The sequence below is a fragment of the Rhododendron vialii genome, chromosome 9a, assembly GCF_030253575.1.
Source record: "Rhododendron vialii isolate Sample 1 chromosome 9a, ASM3025357v1".
Lineage (NCBI taxonomy): Eukaryota > Viridiplantae > Streptophyta > Magnoliopsida > Ericales > Ericaceae > Rhododendron > Rhododendron vialii.
The window spans coordinates 38,502,430-38,518,841 of NC_080565.1; the positions used below are offsets into that span (position 1 = coordinate 38,502,430).

Here is a 16,412-nt window from a genome sequence, read left to right on the forward strand (position 1 = left end):
CACTCAATCATGACCGTCCAAAAGTATTTTAAATGGTTAAGATGTTAATAAAATTTTTATGAGAAAATTAATTGTGACCGATCATAATTAAAAGCGAATTTCAACTATTAATTACGCGAATAAACAGCTAAGATTGCGTCACTCTATAAATAAGTTATTCACGGAGCCTCTGTAATAAAAAAACTATCTCATTAAAGATATGTAGTAGTACTATTTTTTCCCCCTTAAAAAGTCATTTGATGCTTGCTTTACTGATGGGCAACCGACCCAATTCTATTTTGGGCTTGGAAGCGGGGACCTGGACTGGTCCATTGGGACCGCATAGGTGTTGTCTATTAAAAACTACTCCTTCCGTTCCAATTTACTTGTCACAGTTCTATTCTAACTGGATTAAAAAATTAGTTATATTTTTAAATTGGTAATGAATTTTATATCCTCTATGGATCTTGTTTGATAGATTCCGATTTGTTCTATAATACAATGTTTTCAAAATCACCTAAAATATTATAAATTACAAGATATAATCAATTGAAAAGTGGCACGAACTCCAAAAAGTGACAACTAAATTGGGACGGAGGGAGTACGTTGTTTTGGATCAAGAAATCACTTCCCCTTGGTCCTTGTTTGGTGGGACTCCGGATTGGTAATGTGCAGTGAGAGTCGTTCATTGCCGATATAAAATTTGAGCCGTCGGATGGTTCGGAGGTCCGCAACATGGTGTTGCGCACACCACTGCACAGCACCATCCCCAATTCTGTTTGGTGCCTAATATATGGACAAGAGAGCATTAAATCAAGAGAGCATGAAACCAAACATCGGGTTGAGCTTTACATGAATTCATGAAAAAATTTGAAGGCTTGAATCATCTTTGTGGGGCTAATTCAAAAGTTAATAAAATTATTAATCTAAAATTAAGTGTTTAACCTTTACGAATTCTGAAAAAGTTTTTTTTATTGATATCAAATTGAGCTAATTTCTTGTAAGAATAAATTTTAAAAAATAATAATGAGCTGTTTAAATCATCTTTGTGGGACCCAAAATAAGTCCCGCAAAAAAAATCAATAAATCATCAATCTAGAGTCGCCAAACACTCTGTTTTGATCGCTCATTGTTCTTAAAATATTTTTTATTGATTTGTGCAAAAAAAAAAAAATTAGCTCAATTCGATATCGATAACAGCTTGTTCAGCATTCGTAAGAGCTATACACATAATTTTAGATTAAATGGATCATATTCCATACAGAAAGAATAATTGATTCGTAATTTTTTCCCAGTATTCGTAAGGAATAATTGATTCGCAATTGAATCCTGACTCCGCCCCTTCCAGCAGTTCCCCGCTTCCGTTCGATCTGATTTCAAATCAATGTACCAAAAGCTGCGGGTTCATTTATGGGAATCCCAGTTTGCTTGTTTTCAGGAAAGACAACACATCATAAGCCTACTGACTGTGACTTTGCAAATTTACAGTGAAAGCCAACTGGTCATCTTCTTTTGGAGCTCATTTAATTATTAATTGTCGAATTTATTTAGTTTATTTATTTATTTATTAAACTAGAATACATACCAAACTTTAAAACATAGAGGGGAATTTTTAGCCGGTCCCGTTTTCTAGGTTCGGACTTTAAATAGTTTTGACAAAAATATTTCTTCTTTATTTCAGTTATTTTTCATGCATTTTTACTATTTTGCTCATTCTTCTTAACTTTTTGTCTAGGTGTTCATTTTTAGTAAAATTTATATTTTTAGAATCAATTCCTGACCCATATTATTTCAGACAAAAATACACTTGGCTATGTGAACTGGCTATGAGAACTGTCAATTCTCATAGTCAATTCTATGAGAACTATGTGGAATGGCTATGTGAACTGAAAAATACACAGTTCAAAAAGCCTCACCACACACTAAAATACATAGTTCTCATAGAAAATACTTAGTTGTCATAGAAAATACACAGTTCTCATGGATAATACTCAATTCTCATAGAAAATACATAGTTTGTATTGATAGTTGTCATGGACAATACACAATTCTCATAAAAAATACATAGTTCTCATAGAAAAATACGCAGTTCTTATAGAAAAATACACTGTTCTAGTAGAAAATACACAGTTTTCATAAACAGTTCTCATGTATAAAATACAGTTCTCATATAAAATACACAATTCTTATAAACAGTTCTCACAGAAAATACACAATTCTCATAGAAAATATACAGTTCTCATGAAAAATACATAGTTCTTATAGACAGTTTTCATAAAAAATACATAGTTCTTATAGACAGTTCTCATGGACAAATACACAAATCTCATAGAAAATACACAGTTCTCATAAAAAATACACACGAACAAAAATTGAACAATTTTCCAAAGTAGCAAAAAATTGAACAAATTCGTAGCACTCAGCTAAAATCCAACCAAGTGTAGTAGTAATAAAAAAGTAAGACCGAAAAATAAAATATTTAAAAAGAAAAGAAAATAGAGAAAATCCTCTCCCACCATTTCTCTGTACCTACCTAATAAAGTCCCCAAAAACTTTTTCAATTCGTTACTTTTCTTAGTTTGGGATTGGTAATTGTTCATATTCTCTGCGTACCCTTCTTGAACACAGAGAGAGAGGGAGAATGCAAGTGAGTTTAGAGTTGGAAACGAACATCATCTCCCAGTTTAGAGAAATACTCCTATGCACCGACTTCGATCGAGACGACTGTCATGGCATGCAGCAACTCCTCCGCCGTCTCGGATCCGAACCGCCTCATTGCCGTCGAGGGGTTCTCCAGCACTCTGTCGGCGGTTGAGCTCGCTTCAGCTTGGCAAACGATTTGAAGTCTCATTGTTCGAGTGCTATTCAACTTTTCTACAGTCCATCCGAATGAGAGAGGAGAAGAAGAGTTCAACTTCATGTCCGTTCTTGAACGATCTGTTCTTAAACAGGAATCTGGCGCCGGTGGTGGTGGTGAGGTCGAGATGAGAGAGAGAGAGAATTTGTTGATGATGGAGAGATAGTCGAGAGGCGGAATAAAATGGGCAAAAAAGTCATGATATAATCGAGCCTATACAAATTTGTGAAGGCAAATGCTAACGGTTGCCTCTGGGCACAAGAAAAAGCATATTAAATGAGCTAAAAATATTGGTACACACCATTTTTAATTTGTACATGTAATTAATTGCATTGGTAAACGAAGAGTTCTCTAACTACTTGTATCAATTGGAGTATACACTATTGAAGTGTCAAATTTACCCCATAAACAAATTGGTTCAAAAAACAAACGCAAGGTTTATGTTTGTTATATATTCACATAATAAATGACTAAAATTTTCTTGGATAATGAGTTTGTTTTTTATTGAGCACGTTACTTGTTACTCCCTTCATTCATAAATAAATGTTCGGACTGCAAACCTAAGCTTCTAACAAGATGCATTTTTTAATTTCTAAAACTAAAAAAATCAAAATGCGTATGTGTGGTGGAAATCATGTGATTGTGCTCCAGAGGCGTATAATAATTTTTTCCTCATGTGGCTGTCCATGGGTAGTGCTCATCTCTTTTCTCTTTCTTCCTGGAAAAATCTCATTCTCTTATTATAGATTGTTTTTGTTTTTCTCTATTTCTTTTATAGTTTATCTTCCTGTAAAGAACTACTAGAACGGAAAAAATTACATTTGAGTATAGAGGTACTACTAGAAACTACTCCTCAGAATTTCAATCACATGTATTTAATGTTCTTTATTATCTCAAACTAATGTCACTGTTGATTAAATCATTTTTGTTTGGTTTAGAAACATGCATGTTACAGGAACAACGGAATAAAAATTACTCTCTATAATTTACAAGTTCTATTTGTATTGAAACCTTTCACCTTCCTAATTTCTAAAAGGAAATGAGGGTAATATTGTCACTACAAAAAAGTATTACAAGTATTTATGGCTAGTCTAGAAAATAATGATGAAAAATGATGCTAAGAACCCATAAATACAACCCATACATTAAGGTATATTAATTGTACACAAACCATTGCCTCAGGAGCACCCATTAGCGGGACTGAACAATTATTAAAGTGCTCAGAGAAGGAGAGGGGTTAGTTTTATTACCCCAATCCGAGATTTCTCGTCAAATGTATTTTTGGAATTTGTCTCCAAAAACTTGGAAGAAGACATCGAAGTCCATAATAAGGGATTGCCTTGGCGAATTTAATTTTGTTCACCTTCCGGAGGATCAACATTATCTTGTTTTTTTTTAATTGAAATATCACAAAGTGATTTCATACTTATCAAAAAGTGTATTGCAAATGGAACGTTCAACCAATGAAAAAAAAGGTAACGTTTACCGTCTTTTAAAGAAAATGCACAAATTTGCAGTGATAAAAACAAAAACAAAATGGCACTCTTACCTAGGCTCAAAGGGCCAAAACTGAGACCCACCCAATTTTCTTTTAATCATGATGAAGAAAACCAAAAAATAAAATACAGTAAAATCCATAGATTACCTTAACAAAGGTGGTTTTCTAGTTTCCACTTCCAACGCTGATCAGCTTTCTACATACATCTGCCAACTGTAACATTAACCATATAAATTCCTCTCTCTCTCTCTCTCTCTCTCATTTACAAATTACAACCAGCTTCACTCTCTCTCTCTCTCTCTCTCTCTCTCTCTCTCTCATTTACAAATTACAACCAGCTTCATTCATTTCAAGTTGCAGCAGAGCAGAGGTTATAAATCTTTAGTTACTCCCCATAAATCTCTCTCTCTCTCTCTCTCTCTCTCTCTCTCTCTCTCTCTCATTTACAACCAGCTTCATTCATTTCAAGTTGCAGCAGAGCAGAGGTTATAAATCTTTAGTTACTCAATTGTCAACCCTGCCTCTCTCTCTCTCTCTCTCTCTCTCTCTCTCTCACACACACACACACACACACATGGATTCTCTTTCTAAGCCCAGCCGTGGTGGCCCTCTGCCCAACACCACCTTCCTAACAAAGAAACTTCATCCATCCCTCCTAGACCTCCTCAACTTCTCCGCTATCCTATTTTCCTTCTCCGTAGAAGCTTTTTTCATCATTCAAAAATGGCATCTGTTATTCCATGCACTCTGGCTCCTCTGTTTCCTCCTGTTCTTCTTCCTCAATTACCATTACTTTTCAAAACCTCTTCCCGTCTATCTGGTAGACTTCTCATGTCTAAAACCCCCAAATTCCTGCAGAATCCCATTTTCAACCTTCATTCGACATGCACAAGAGTTCTTTGACGAACAGAGCATTTCGTTCATGGCCAAAGTGCTCTGCTCTTCTGGACAGGGTCCAGAAACCTACCTCCCACCTGCTCTGCACTACATTCCACCAAGGTATTGTCCCAAACCCATATTGATTTTCTGCAGAAACATGCATGGGATAGATGAAATTTCCACGTCGTTCAAGCTTAGATTAAATTTCGCTCTAAATCAATTCCATCGGGAATTTGGTGAGACATGGGATATGAAAAAATCCAACCCTTGTGTGCTTATAACACTAGGGTGTGTAAGCCTTCTTACAAAATACTAAATACTTATTTGTAATTTTTAAGTTTAAAAATAATTAATTTATGAAAATAATTTTTTAATTTTTTTTCATTGTTCAAAAGATGTTGTCGAGATCTATCAAATAAAATCATATTGCACAAAAAATTATTCAATTAAATCTATTATTTTTAAATTTAAAAATTACAAATAAATACTATACTTATTTTTTAAGAACACGCTCTTCTCATATAACTCTAATGATTGATCTAATAGTCAAGACATGACTTTAGAGGATTTGCTCCATCTAGTGGTCAGTACATCACCTTCTTGCGATCTCTCTTTTTCTTTTTCTTTTTGTGTATTTCAGGTCCTGTTAAAAAAAATGTAGTATTTTCTAATCAACTTGTGAATAAATTCTCAACAGGTCAAACCACCATGAATCCACCAAGGAAGTCGAAATGGTTCTCTTCCCTGTCCTCGAAGACCTCCTCTCCAAAACCAATCTCTCTCCTCAAGAAATCGACATCCTCATTGTCAACTGCAGTGGGTTTTGCCCAATCCCTTCTCTCTCCTCCATCATTGTTAACAAATACTCCATGAGAGATGATATCAGAACATTCACTCTCTCTGGCATGGGCTGCAGTGCCAGTGCACTTGCCATTAACATGGCCCAAGACCTCTTGAAAGTCCACAAGGATTCCAACGCTGTCGTTCTCAGCACAGAGATTTTGTCCACTGGTTGGTACCCAGGAAAAGAAAAATCCATGTTGGCCCTCAACTGTCTTTTCCGGATGGGCAGTTCCGGTATTTTACTCAGCAACAAAAAGGATGCGAGAAACAAAGCCAAATATAAGTTGGTGCATAGTCTTAGATCACAAAGGGCATCTGATGACAAGGGTTACTACTCCGCCTTTCGCGAAGAGGATTCGGATGGGATCACAGGATTTACCCTCAGGAGGGATTTGTTGCAGGTGGCCGGAGAAATTCTCCGGTCAAACATCACGGCTATAAGCCCGTCGGTTTTGCCGGCGATGGAGATTTTCCGGCACCTGGCTTCGAAGATTTGGAAGAGGCTTATCGATAAGTCTGTGGATACTTACTTGCCCAATTTCAGGTTAGTAACCTCACAACACCACAGCATACAAAACTAAACTTTATGTTTCAATTATTTAGCGTCACCTATGTGAGTCATTTCTTGTACTTGAAGAACATGTTATGGAACTTGCTTATTGGTGCGGTGCTTGTTCCAAATTCTCTAAGGTATTAAGCTCTGATACTTTGAGTCTACCAATTTACTAAGCTTTATGAGCTTCTTGCCATTCTTTAAAAAAAAAATTAAAAAAATAGTACATAGTGTGTCCCAAATGTGCGTGTTGACCATTTGCTGGGCCCACCCAAAGTTCACTTTCGTGACGTGAGCCATTTATGAATAACTTATATGAAATGCTTACACGGAGTTTTTTATTTTTTTTGAACAGGACGTTTAGTATATTAGATCACATTTTTTAAAGAAGCCATAGATGGAAAATATTATTTTGAGAATAATTATCCACACTTAGCTGAAATCAACTCGTGTCGTTATCACAGCTGATGAACCCAAAATTTTGCGTGTGTGATTACTCAACAAATCTTACTATATAAATAGTCAGATCATTAAAGTGAGTGGACTGGGAAAATCAGAATTAGAATTTTTACTCGAAATGTTTGAATGATAATGTGCATAATAGATTTCACAGAACGATAATGGGTGATGTTACAATGATAGTGGATTCTATATTTTACCTAAAGCATAATGCAAAACCTCGGCTCCCACATAGGCCCAACAAATTTCAAACTTGTCCCATTCTAGATCATCCTTCTTTGTTATGTCCATTTTCTTTTCAAACGTTTGATGATTTTCAGGTCAGTGATTCAGCACTTTTGCTTGCCGGCATCGGGCCGGCCGGTGATAAGAGAGATAGGGAAAGGGCTGAGGCTTGGGGAGGGAGAGATGGAGCCTGCTTTGGTGACACTGCACAGATTTGGGAACCAGAGTTCTTCATCATTGTGGTATGAATTGGCTTATTTGGAGGCCAAAGAGAGAGTGAAGAAGGGGGACAAGGTGTGGCAGCTTGGGATGGGGAGTGGGCCGAAGTGCACTAGTTTGGTTTGGAAGTGTGTTAGGCCCATTGTTGGGGAGGCCCAGAAGGGCCCATGGGATGACTGCATTGATAGCTATCCTAACTTGGTTGTTGAGAAGGATTAAAGGTGGCAATTAATACTTCATTAATTGTTGAAACAAACCTCTGTTTTCCACAATTTCCATTCTAACAACTACTACTCTAATGGGCAAATTTGGTTTTTCCTTTTGAACATGAATCTGTGATAAGGTATATTTTCCTCTCTTTTTTTCGTTGTTTTTTTGATAACTTAGTTGTCCAAGGCAGTTTAAGCGCAACCTGACTAGTGGGTAGTTCCATTTCCTTTTTCCTTTCTTTTCGTGTGTAGTTTCATGACCGCATAAATTTGACGTAGAGTTCTCTCAGAATTACTATATAGAATTTGTTTTCACTTGGGGTTTTATGGTGGTGTGAATGGTTGCAGTGTGGATTTTTCATGTTTTCCAAGCAATTAATTAAGACAAAAGCAAATTTTTCTGCAAAATGAAATTCCTAACACTTTGAATACAAACACTTGCCTCATAACCGAGACATAGAAAGGTTACATAAATTCAGAATTTTAAAATCTGTGTTAATGGAAAATTATTACTTGCTCTTGGAACACCGTCAAGTGATGCTCTAAGAACTTCACACAGAGCCTGTGACTAAGTGTAAGGATTCTATGTAAATTTGTAGTAAGAGAGGCCCGTGGCGGCGCTAGCTCCAGAAGCACTGAATAATCACTATATATTGCTGGACCTAATCCCATGGTTGACTGTCAAAAATTTAGGAGAGTTTTAAGTTGAAGTTTTGGAGTGCATTACAAGACCTTGTGATTGCTTGAAAATTGGTTTTGTTAGGCTTCTTTTCCTGATATTTTTATCTATTCTCCAGAAGTTCACAATTCAAGTGAGCTATGATTAAGAACAGGTTGAATATATACAAAATTTACAAGCTGATTAGGTGCTACTGTGCTAGTGGTATCCTTTACTTGTATCTTAGGTGGAGTGATGATACCCAATTCTTTAGAAGGAAGTAACAAAGATTTTCTTTTTGACTGAAAGGGAAGATGGATGCAGGCAGGTGAAGAGAATAGAAACCAAATACTAGGAAAGAATCGCAAATTATAGAAACTTGCATCAAGAAAGGATTTTTTCTCTTTACAAACGCAACATTCCTACATACACAACAATTCAAACACAACGCCATCTACAACCCTTCACGCATTTCACATGTATTTGGGGCCCACATATACTAATGCTTGAGGAGTTGTGGATGACGTTGTGTTTGAATTGTGTTGTATTCAGACTTCTTGTTCCACGCACAACTAACACGCACATTTACGTGCATGCTTACATGTTTTGTGGGAACCAAAACAGAAATGATATGAGTACAGCAAAATTGATACAAACAGCTTACACAGATCCGTTTTGGACCCGTTTCGGGTTTCAAAAAGATGATAGGATCCACTCATTTTGTTCAAAATTTAATTTTTAGGGTCCTTGTAAAAAATCATCTCAATCCCATATCGATAAGGGTATTTACGAATCACCCAACTTTGCTTCAGAATTTGCCAATTTACGAATCACCCAACTTTGCTTCAGAATTTGGGCAAATTCTGAAGCAAATTTGGGTGATTCGTAAACGCCCTTATCGATATTGGATTGAAATGATTTTTTACAGGGACCCTAAAAATTAAATTTTGAACAAAATGAACGGATCCGATCATCTTTGCGGAACCCGAAACTGGTCCAAAACGGATCTGTGTAAGCTGTTTGTACCAGTTTTACTGTACCTCTAGCACGGCTCGAACCAAAAACCCGATGCCGTGTGTGGATCTCACAAAACGGATGCAGATAGAAACGCACAGATCTTAACCAAAAGTCAATCTTGGGCGGAGGAAAATAGAATGAAACAGAGTGTTTTTGAGAATGAGTGTCGTTTCTTCAAACTGGTGGTTGCCTGTGTGATATAACCAGTCAAATGTGGCTTCGATGGTTCAGGAGACTATGAAAAAGTCATGAGTGTTTTAATTGAATTTTAAGTTTTGGCACTATTAAAATTGAGAACAATTTTTTTACATTGACGGTGCAAACATTTGTTTTCTTCTAATTAATTACATTGCGCCACGTTGGCATGTTTTAATAATTGGAACCACTGTTTTGATGACGTATCGCAATGCAATTAAAACATACACACACAAATAAAGTGGGGCTCATTCATACTACACTATCTGTACAAAACCACCTTCATGTGTTTTTGTGTATTCGTGTGTATAGTTTGGGTGTGGTTGTGAACTTATAGTTAACTCCAAGGGGTAGCTCAAGTAGCCACAAAGGTGAGCTATAAATCCAGACATTTTGAATTCGAAATTTGGCAACCTTTTGAGAAGTGAGAACATACTGCAAGAGATAAATCTCTTGTGATTTTCCTAGTCTTGAAGTGAATAGTCTGCCTTTGATTGAACCGAGAAGAAGAAGAATCGAAATGCACATAAGCTAGCCTAGATATTCCGACCATAGAGGAAAAAAACATTTAGAGTTTATTTTGGCTAAATATTGAGCCAGATTATATTTTGTCTTTATTTAATTATCTGACTCAAAACCCCATTATTTTAGCCAAACACACCCCCAAACTTTATTGTTCAGTACTCAGTAGTGCTGTAGCGGGCACAGCAAAATTGGTCCACACAACACGTGAGAAAACGTGTCAACGTCCCGTGTACGTCGTGCGTGCGTGTGTGTTGGATTCTCTTTTTGACAACCCGACAGCAAAGCGAACCAATGAACCAAAAGTCAAATCTTCCGCCTAGGAAAGGAAAACAACACACAAGTACGAGAGAGAGAGTCAGAGAGAGAGAGAAGAGAGAGAGAGAGAGTCCAATTCCCCCCGGCTTCCTCACCACCATCACAACCACCACCGGCCACCATGCCCTCTCGCCCTCTCCCCCCACCTCCTCCTCCATCGCAACCGCCCCACCGAACCCCAACTCTCCTCCCTCACCTCACCCTCTCCTTCTCTCTCCTCCTCCTCCTCACCGCCTGCCTCCCCTCCCTCCGCAAGAAGAAACGCACCGTCCCGGCTTCCCCCTCCTCCCCCTCCCCCCCTCCCTCCCCACCGCTTCTCCTACTCCTCCCTCCGCCAAGCTACCTCCAATTTCTCCCCCTCCCTCCTCCTCGGACAAGGCGGCTTCGGCTCCGTCTACCGCGCCACCCTGACTCGCCCTCCCCGAAACGTCGCCGTCAAGCTCATGGACACCGCCGGCTCTCTCCAAGGCGAGCGCGAGTTCCAAAACGAGCTCTCCCTCTGTTCCATCATCCATTCCAACCACGTCGTCTCGCTCATCGGATTCTCCTCCGACAGGAAGCGGCACCGCATGGCGCTTGTATACGAGTTCATGAGCAACGGGAGCCTGCAGGACTGCTTGCTCCGCCGCAAGTGTCCTGAGCTCATGGAGTGGAACAAGAGATACGCAATCGCGGTCGATGTGGCAAAGGGGTTAGAGTATCTCCACCATTGCTGTAATCCGCCAATCATTCACGGGGATATTAAACCTAGCAACGTACTGCTGGATTGCGATTTCAACCCGAAAATTGGGGATTTCGGTTTGGCTAGGTTGAAATCAGACACTGAGTGTGGAATTACCGTAGAAAATGGCACTGCTGGGGACGGGGGAGAGAAAATTGGTTCTACTTTTGAAGAGACGGAGTTCAGTTTTAGTGTAAATCAGTCCCCAGAGAGTTTTGTTAGGGTTACAGTGGATGAGATGTCGCCGGAGACGGTGAAAGATGCCGACTTGGCATCGCGGTCGGAGGATTTGGAGAGAGGTGGTGTGTTATCAGAGGGAGATTTGGAAAGGGGTAGTTTGGGGAATGGGGGAGGTGGGAAGCGGTTGAGGAGTTTTTCGGGGAAGGATTGGTGGTGGAAACAAGATAATAATAACGGTGGGGTAGTGAAGGACTATGTGATGGAATGGATTGGAAGTGAGATAAAGAACGAGAGGCCGAAAAACGAGTGGGTTGGGGCTTCTTCGAGTTCGATTGGGAAATCGGGTAGGAAGAAGAATAGGAAAGGGTTGGATTGGTGGAAGAATATGGAGGGGGAGAAGAATGTGAAGAAGAAAGAGAAGAGGAGGCAGCCGAGGGAGTGGTGGAAGGAGGAGTATTGCGAAGAACTCGCGAAAAAGAAAAAAAAGAAGAAGAAGAATCAAGGGTCGATAAGCGATTGCAACGATGGAGAGAATTGGTGGCCGGTGGACGACGATTTGTATAGTGATAGAAAGAAGAAGAAAAGGAGCAGGAGTAGGAGCAGGGGTGGTAGTATGGGTAGTGTGGACTGGTGGTTGGATAAGCTTAGTGGCAATAGCCATGACTCTGGTAGTGAAGGGACACCTAGAAGTATTGGTGGGTATAGTAGTACACCAAGTATGAGGGGAACTGTATGCTATAATGCCCCGGAGAATTTCGGAGGTAGTGAAGCTTCAGAAAAGTGCGATGTTTATAGTTTTGGGGTTGTGTTACTAGTTCTAGTTTCCGGGAGACGGCCACTTCAGTTGAATGGCTCACCCGTGGCTGAACACCAACGCGCCAATCTTCTGTCATGGGCCAAACGCCTTGCTCGCAGAGGGAAGCTTGTTGATTTGGTGGATAAGTCTGTTCAGTGTGTGGATAGAGAGCAAGCTTTGTTGTGCATCACCATTGCACTTTTATGTCTTCAGAAATTGCCTGATCGCCGGCCTTCTATGAGAGAAGTGGTGGGAATGCTTTGTGGGGAGTTGGAGTCCCCCCAGTTGCCAGTTGAGTTTTCCCCTTCTCCTCCCATGCGCGTTCCACTAAAATCACAGAAGAAGGTCCGGTGAGTTTCCAACGTTGGGTGCAATTTTCCTGATCAATACTATATGCTGTTGAAGATTATTGTTTCATCCTCTCTGAGGATGATTGTTGTAATATACAGATATGTAGATGGTTTGGCTACTAATTCAAGATGATTATATATTGCTCAGTTTAAAAGACAAACCAAACGGGGGTCTCTTTCATTATCTCCTTTCTAATGAGTTATTGTGATTCTAGTAATATTTGTTTGCCAACTGATATTGCTGCACATGGTTTTTAGGGGTATGGAAACTGAATGTATGATTCTGATCCTTATCTTTAATAGTGAAGAGAGGCTTGGTGTTGTCGAGACTGCTTGTTATGCTAATTCTAGAAAGCTAACTAGATTCCTTTCCGAAGTACCAAAGAAAAAGAAAGCTAACTAGATTTTGTGTGAATTAGCTCATTGTCCATTTGTCCAAGGTTTGCAGTTAGTGATACCCAGTTTGCAAATTTGAATGGTACGGACATCTGCATTCCATTTGTGTCACAGCTGATTCGGTAAGGACAAGAGCTTCATAAAGAAGGTGTCGAATATAGAATAGAAGACACCTCCCCATGGTTGGCCCGAAATATCACAATGTGATACAACATAAGTCTGGTTTAGGCAATGGGTGGGCAAGATACAAATTAAATGCCAAGATTATGTTCACACGGAAAAAATGGCGGCCATATGAATATGCGGCATGCTTTGTAGGGAGTTGGAGTCTCCTTAGTTACCAGTTGAGTTTTCCCTTTCTCCTCCCTCTCGTGTTCCATTCCAGTCGCAGAAGAAGATCCCGTGAGTTTCTAATGTCCTGTTCCATTGATATGATCAATACTATTATGATGTTTGTGGATGGTTGTTATAACCTTTGCTTAGTTTACTTCCTCTTTTGTCTCCACTAGTTCGGCTACTAATTCAAGACGATTATTACTATTTACGTATTGCACAGTTTAGAAGGCAAAAGGCCCCAATCCCCCTTCATTTGCTCATTGTCTAGAATACTGTGTAGAGAGCAAGCTTTGTTATGGATTACTATGTCTTCAGAAGTTACCTCATCGCCGGCCTTCCATGAGAGTAGTGGTGGGAATGCTTTGTGGGGAGTTGGAGTCCCCCCAGTTGCCGGTTGAGTATTCCCCTTCTCCTCCCATGCGCGTACCATTAAAATCACAGAAGAGGGTCTGGTGAGTTTTTAATGTCCGGTGCAATTTGAATGATCAATTGCGGAACGATGTTGTAGATTCTTTCTTAATTCTTGTGGATGGTTGTTGTAATGAACACGATGTATACACTGGCTTAGTTTACTTCCTCTTTTGTCTCCTCTAGTTTGGCTACTAATTCGAGATGATTATTACTACTATGTAGTATTGCACAGTTTAGAAGGCAAATCAAAGGCCCCAATCCCCCTTTCATTTGCGCATTTGTCTAGAATACTATGTAGATTTTGTGTGAATTAGCTCATTGTCCATTTGTCCAAGGTTTGCTACGGGTTCTGGGTAATTCCAGTTACTGATGACCCATTTTGCAAATTTGAATGATAATACGAACATGTGAAATATCACAACGCGACACATGTTGGGCATTAGGGGTCATTCAAACACATAACACGTATATCAAATGAATATCAAATGAATGTGGTTTGGCCGGGATGCTCGCTCCCGTAGAATGTTGCATAGTTTCATTTACACGTCAGGAACGATGGAGTACAACGGAAAAACTCACTTTCTCACGCCGTATGGTTTTCTCCTCACTCCTCCGTCTCTTGCACACACTCTCTACTCTTTAGGAAGTGTTAGCTCCAAAAAGCGATGTTATTTTTTGGTTGGCAATTCCATTGACAAAACGGATTTTCAAATGTATTCCTTTCTTTATCGAGTTGTATCTTTTTTAATATTTTCTAAGTAGAGTGAGTTTGTATAGGATTAGAGTGGAAGAAATCATAATTTGTAATTGAGAGTGAGTGTGAGTGTTCTTTTGGCGGATTGATCGGCCTATCAACTCGCATCCATTGGGACCCACTAATCAAGTGTGGCAGCCGAATGAAATAAAAGCAGATGGAGTGATGGATCGATTCCCCGATCAATCGGAAGGCTATGATTATAAAAAGGGGCTTTTCCTTTTCAGCTAGGGTACCGAGAATACAAAGCAACAGCAATACGAAAGAGTAAATGTAAGTCTCTATTAAAAGGATGAAAGGATATTTCTACCTTTGATTTTTTGGAGTTCTCATCAGTTTCCGAGACCACAGTCAACCTCCAAGAGATGTTCTCGATTTTCTTTCAACAAACATAGGTTCGTTGTTCGGTGGATTTCCGAAGGGTTATTTGGAAGGCTTGAGGATTTGAGGTGGTGGCAATCAAGCACGGGGTACGGTGAACGAGGATTCGACTATCGTTCTTGAGTCAATTGTGAGGATTCTCAATTATGTAGTAAGTTCGATTGTAACCGTACAATGTTTTTCTATAGTGCTTGATTCCTTCCCGTGGTTTTTACCGTTTTGGGGTTTTCCACGTATATCTGGTGTTCATCGTTTATTCTTTGTTCCTATTATTTCTTGATTATTGGATGGGTAGGAAAATAGGAATTTCAATTAGTATCAAAGCGGGTTGCTCACTATCTATAGGAAGTTTTTCCTGAGTGGATCCTTAGTCATGATGAACACGAATTTGAACATGAATCAATTATCAAGTCATATACCAATTCTGGATAGTGAGAATATTGATTATTGGAAATCAAGGACAAAAGCTATTATGAGATCAGTCGATGAAGAAATCTGGGATTCATGTATGGATGGATAAGTATGTCCTGTGAAAACCGTAAATGGGAAAGATGTTTCAAAATTAACTTCTGAGTTGTCTGTCAAAGAAAAGACAAAGCTACAAGCAAATAATCGAGCCTTGGATATTTTATTCACTGCTGTTGATGTGAATGAGCATTGTAAGATTGCCAACTGTGAAATTGCAAAAGAAGCATGGGATATTTTGGTTACATGTCATGAAGGAACTTATGTGGTCAAACAATCGAAGCTTCAAAGGCTTACAACTGAGTTTGAGATGATCAAAATGGATGAAGATGAGACATTCAATCAATACTACTCAAGGCTGATTTCCATTGTCAACAGTTGTGAAACCCTAGGTGAGCCTATTCCTTCTTTTCGAGTTATTAAAAAAATTTTAAGGTCTTTGCCTGAAAGGTTTAAAACTAAAGTCATTATGCTACAGGGAAAACGAAAACTTTCAGAAAAATCTATTGAGGAAATTGTTGGTATCCTTCAAACGTATGAAGAAGATATGTTGCAATTTGAATCTGACAAATCAAAAATAAAACCTTCGGCTAAGTCGATTGCTTTTTCTGGTTCTCAAAGTGAGAATAAAGATTCAGATAGCGACGTTGATTATGATCTTGAAGCTATGGCTATTTTTACAAGACAATTCAAAAAGTTTTTTAAGAAGAAACCTACTGATAATAATTTCAGAAATGAAAATTATAATAACAAAGGAAAAGTTGATTCTTCTAATGGAAATGATAAGAAGGGGATAAAAGGTCCACCCTCAGGACCAAAATGCTACGAATGCCATGGGTATGGACACGTGGCCCATGAATGTATCAACAAACTGAAGAAGAAGAAGACGAATTTCAAGGCAAACATTACATGGGATGACGACAGTGAGTCTGAAAAATCTGGGGAAGAAAGAGAATATAACTCTAATTTTATTGCTTTTGGGGCTTCATTGCATTCGCATGCTAGTGATCACGAATCTTCTGATGACACTGATGATGAGGAAGGCGATGAGTTTGAGGATAGTCATGAGCTGAGAGAAAAATATGACTATTTATACAAAGAGAGTCTGAAAATCAACAAGACAAATCTCAAACTGGCTGAGAAGTATAAGAATGCAAAAATGGAGTTGGCAAAAGTGCAAAACCAGTTTCA

General features: G+C 38.9%; 1 protein-coding gene and 1 pseudogene across 1 annotated transcript; both read left to right on the forward strand.

Annotated features, from left to right (window-relative positions):
- The first annotated feature begins 4,908 nt into the window (after positions 1-4,908).
- Positions 4,909-8,036, forward strand: LOC131299876 (3-ketoacyl-CoA synthase 6-like). The gene is made up of 3 exons (XM_058325448.1): positions 4,909-5,333; positions 5,911-6,600; positions 7,389-8,036. The coding sequence occupies exons 1-3, from the start codon at positions 4,909-4,911 to the stop codon at positions 7,729-7,731; spliced, it is 1,458 nt and encodes a 485-aa protein (XP_058181431.1). The 3' UTR covers positions 7,732-8,036.
- Positions 8,037-10,445: 2,409 nt separating this feature from the next.
- Positions 10,446-12,639, forward strand: LOC131301303 (receptor-like serine/threonine-protein kinase At2g45590; annotated as a pseudogene).
- Positions 12,640-16,412: the final 3,773 nt, after the last annotated feature.

Coding starts and splice junctions, on each gene's coding strand:
- LOC131299876 (XM_058325448.1), top strand. CDS start 4,909: ATGGATTCTCTTTCTAAGCCCAGCCGTGGTGGCCCTCTGCCCAACACC. Junction 5,334..5,910: donor CTGCACTACATTCCACCAAG/GTATTGTCCCAA, acceptor AATTCTCAACAG/GTCAAACCACCATGAATCCA. Junction 6,601..7,388: donor ACTTACTTGCCCAATTTCAG/GTTAGTAACCTC, acceptor GATGATTTTCAG/GTCAGTGATTCAGCACTTTT.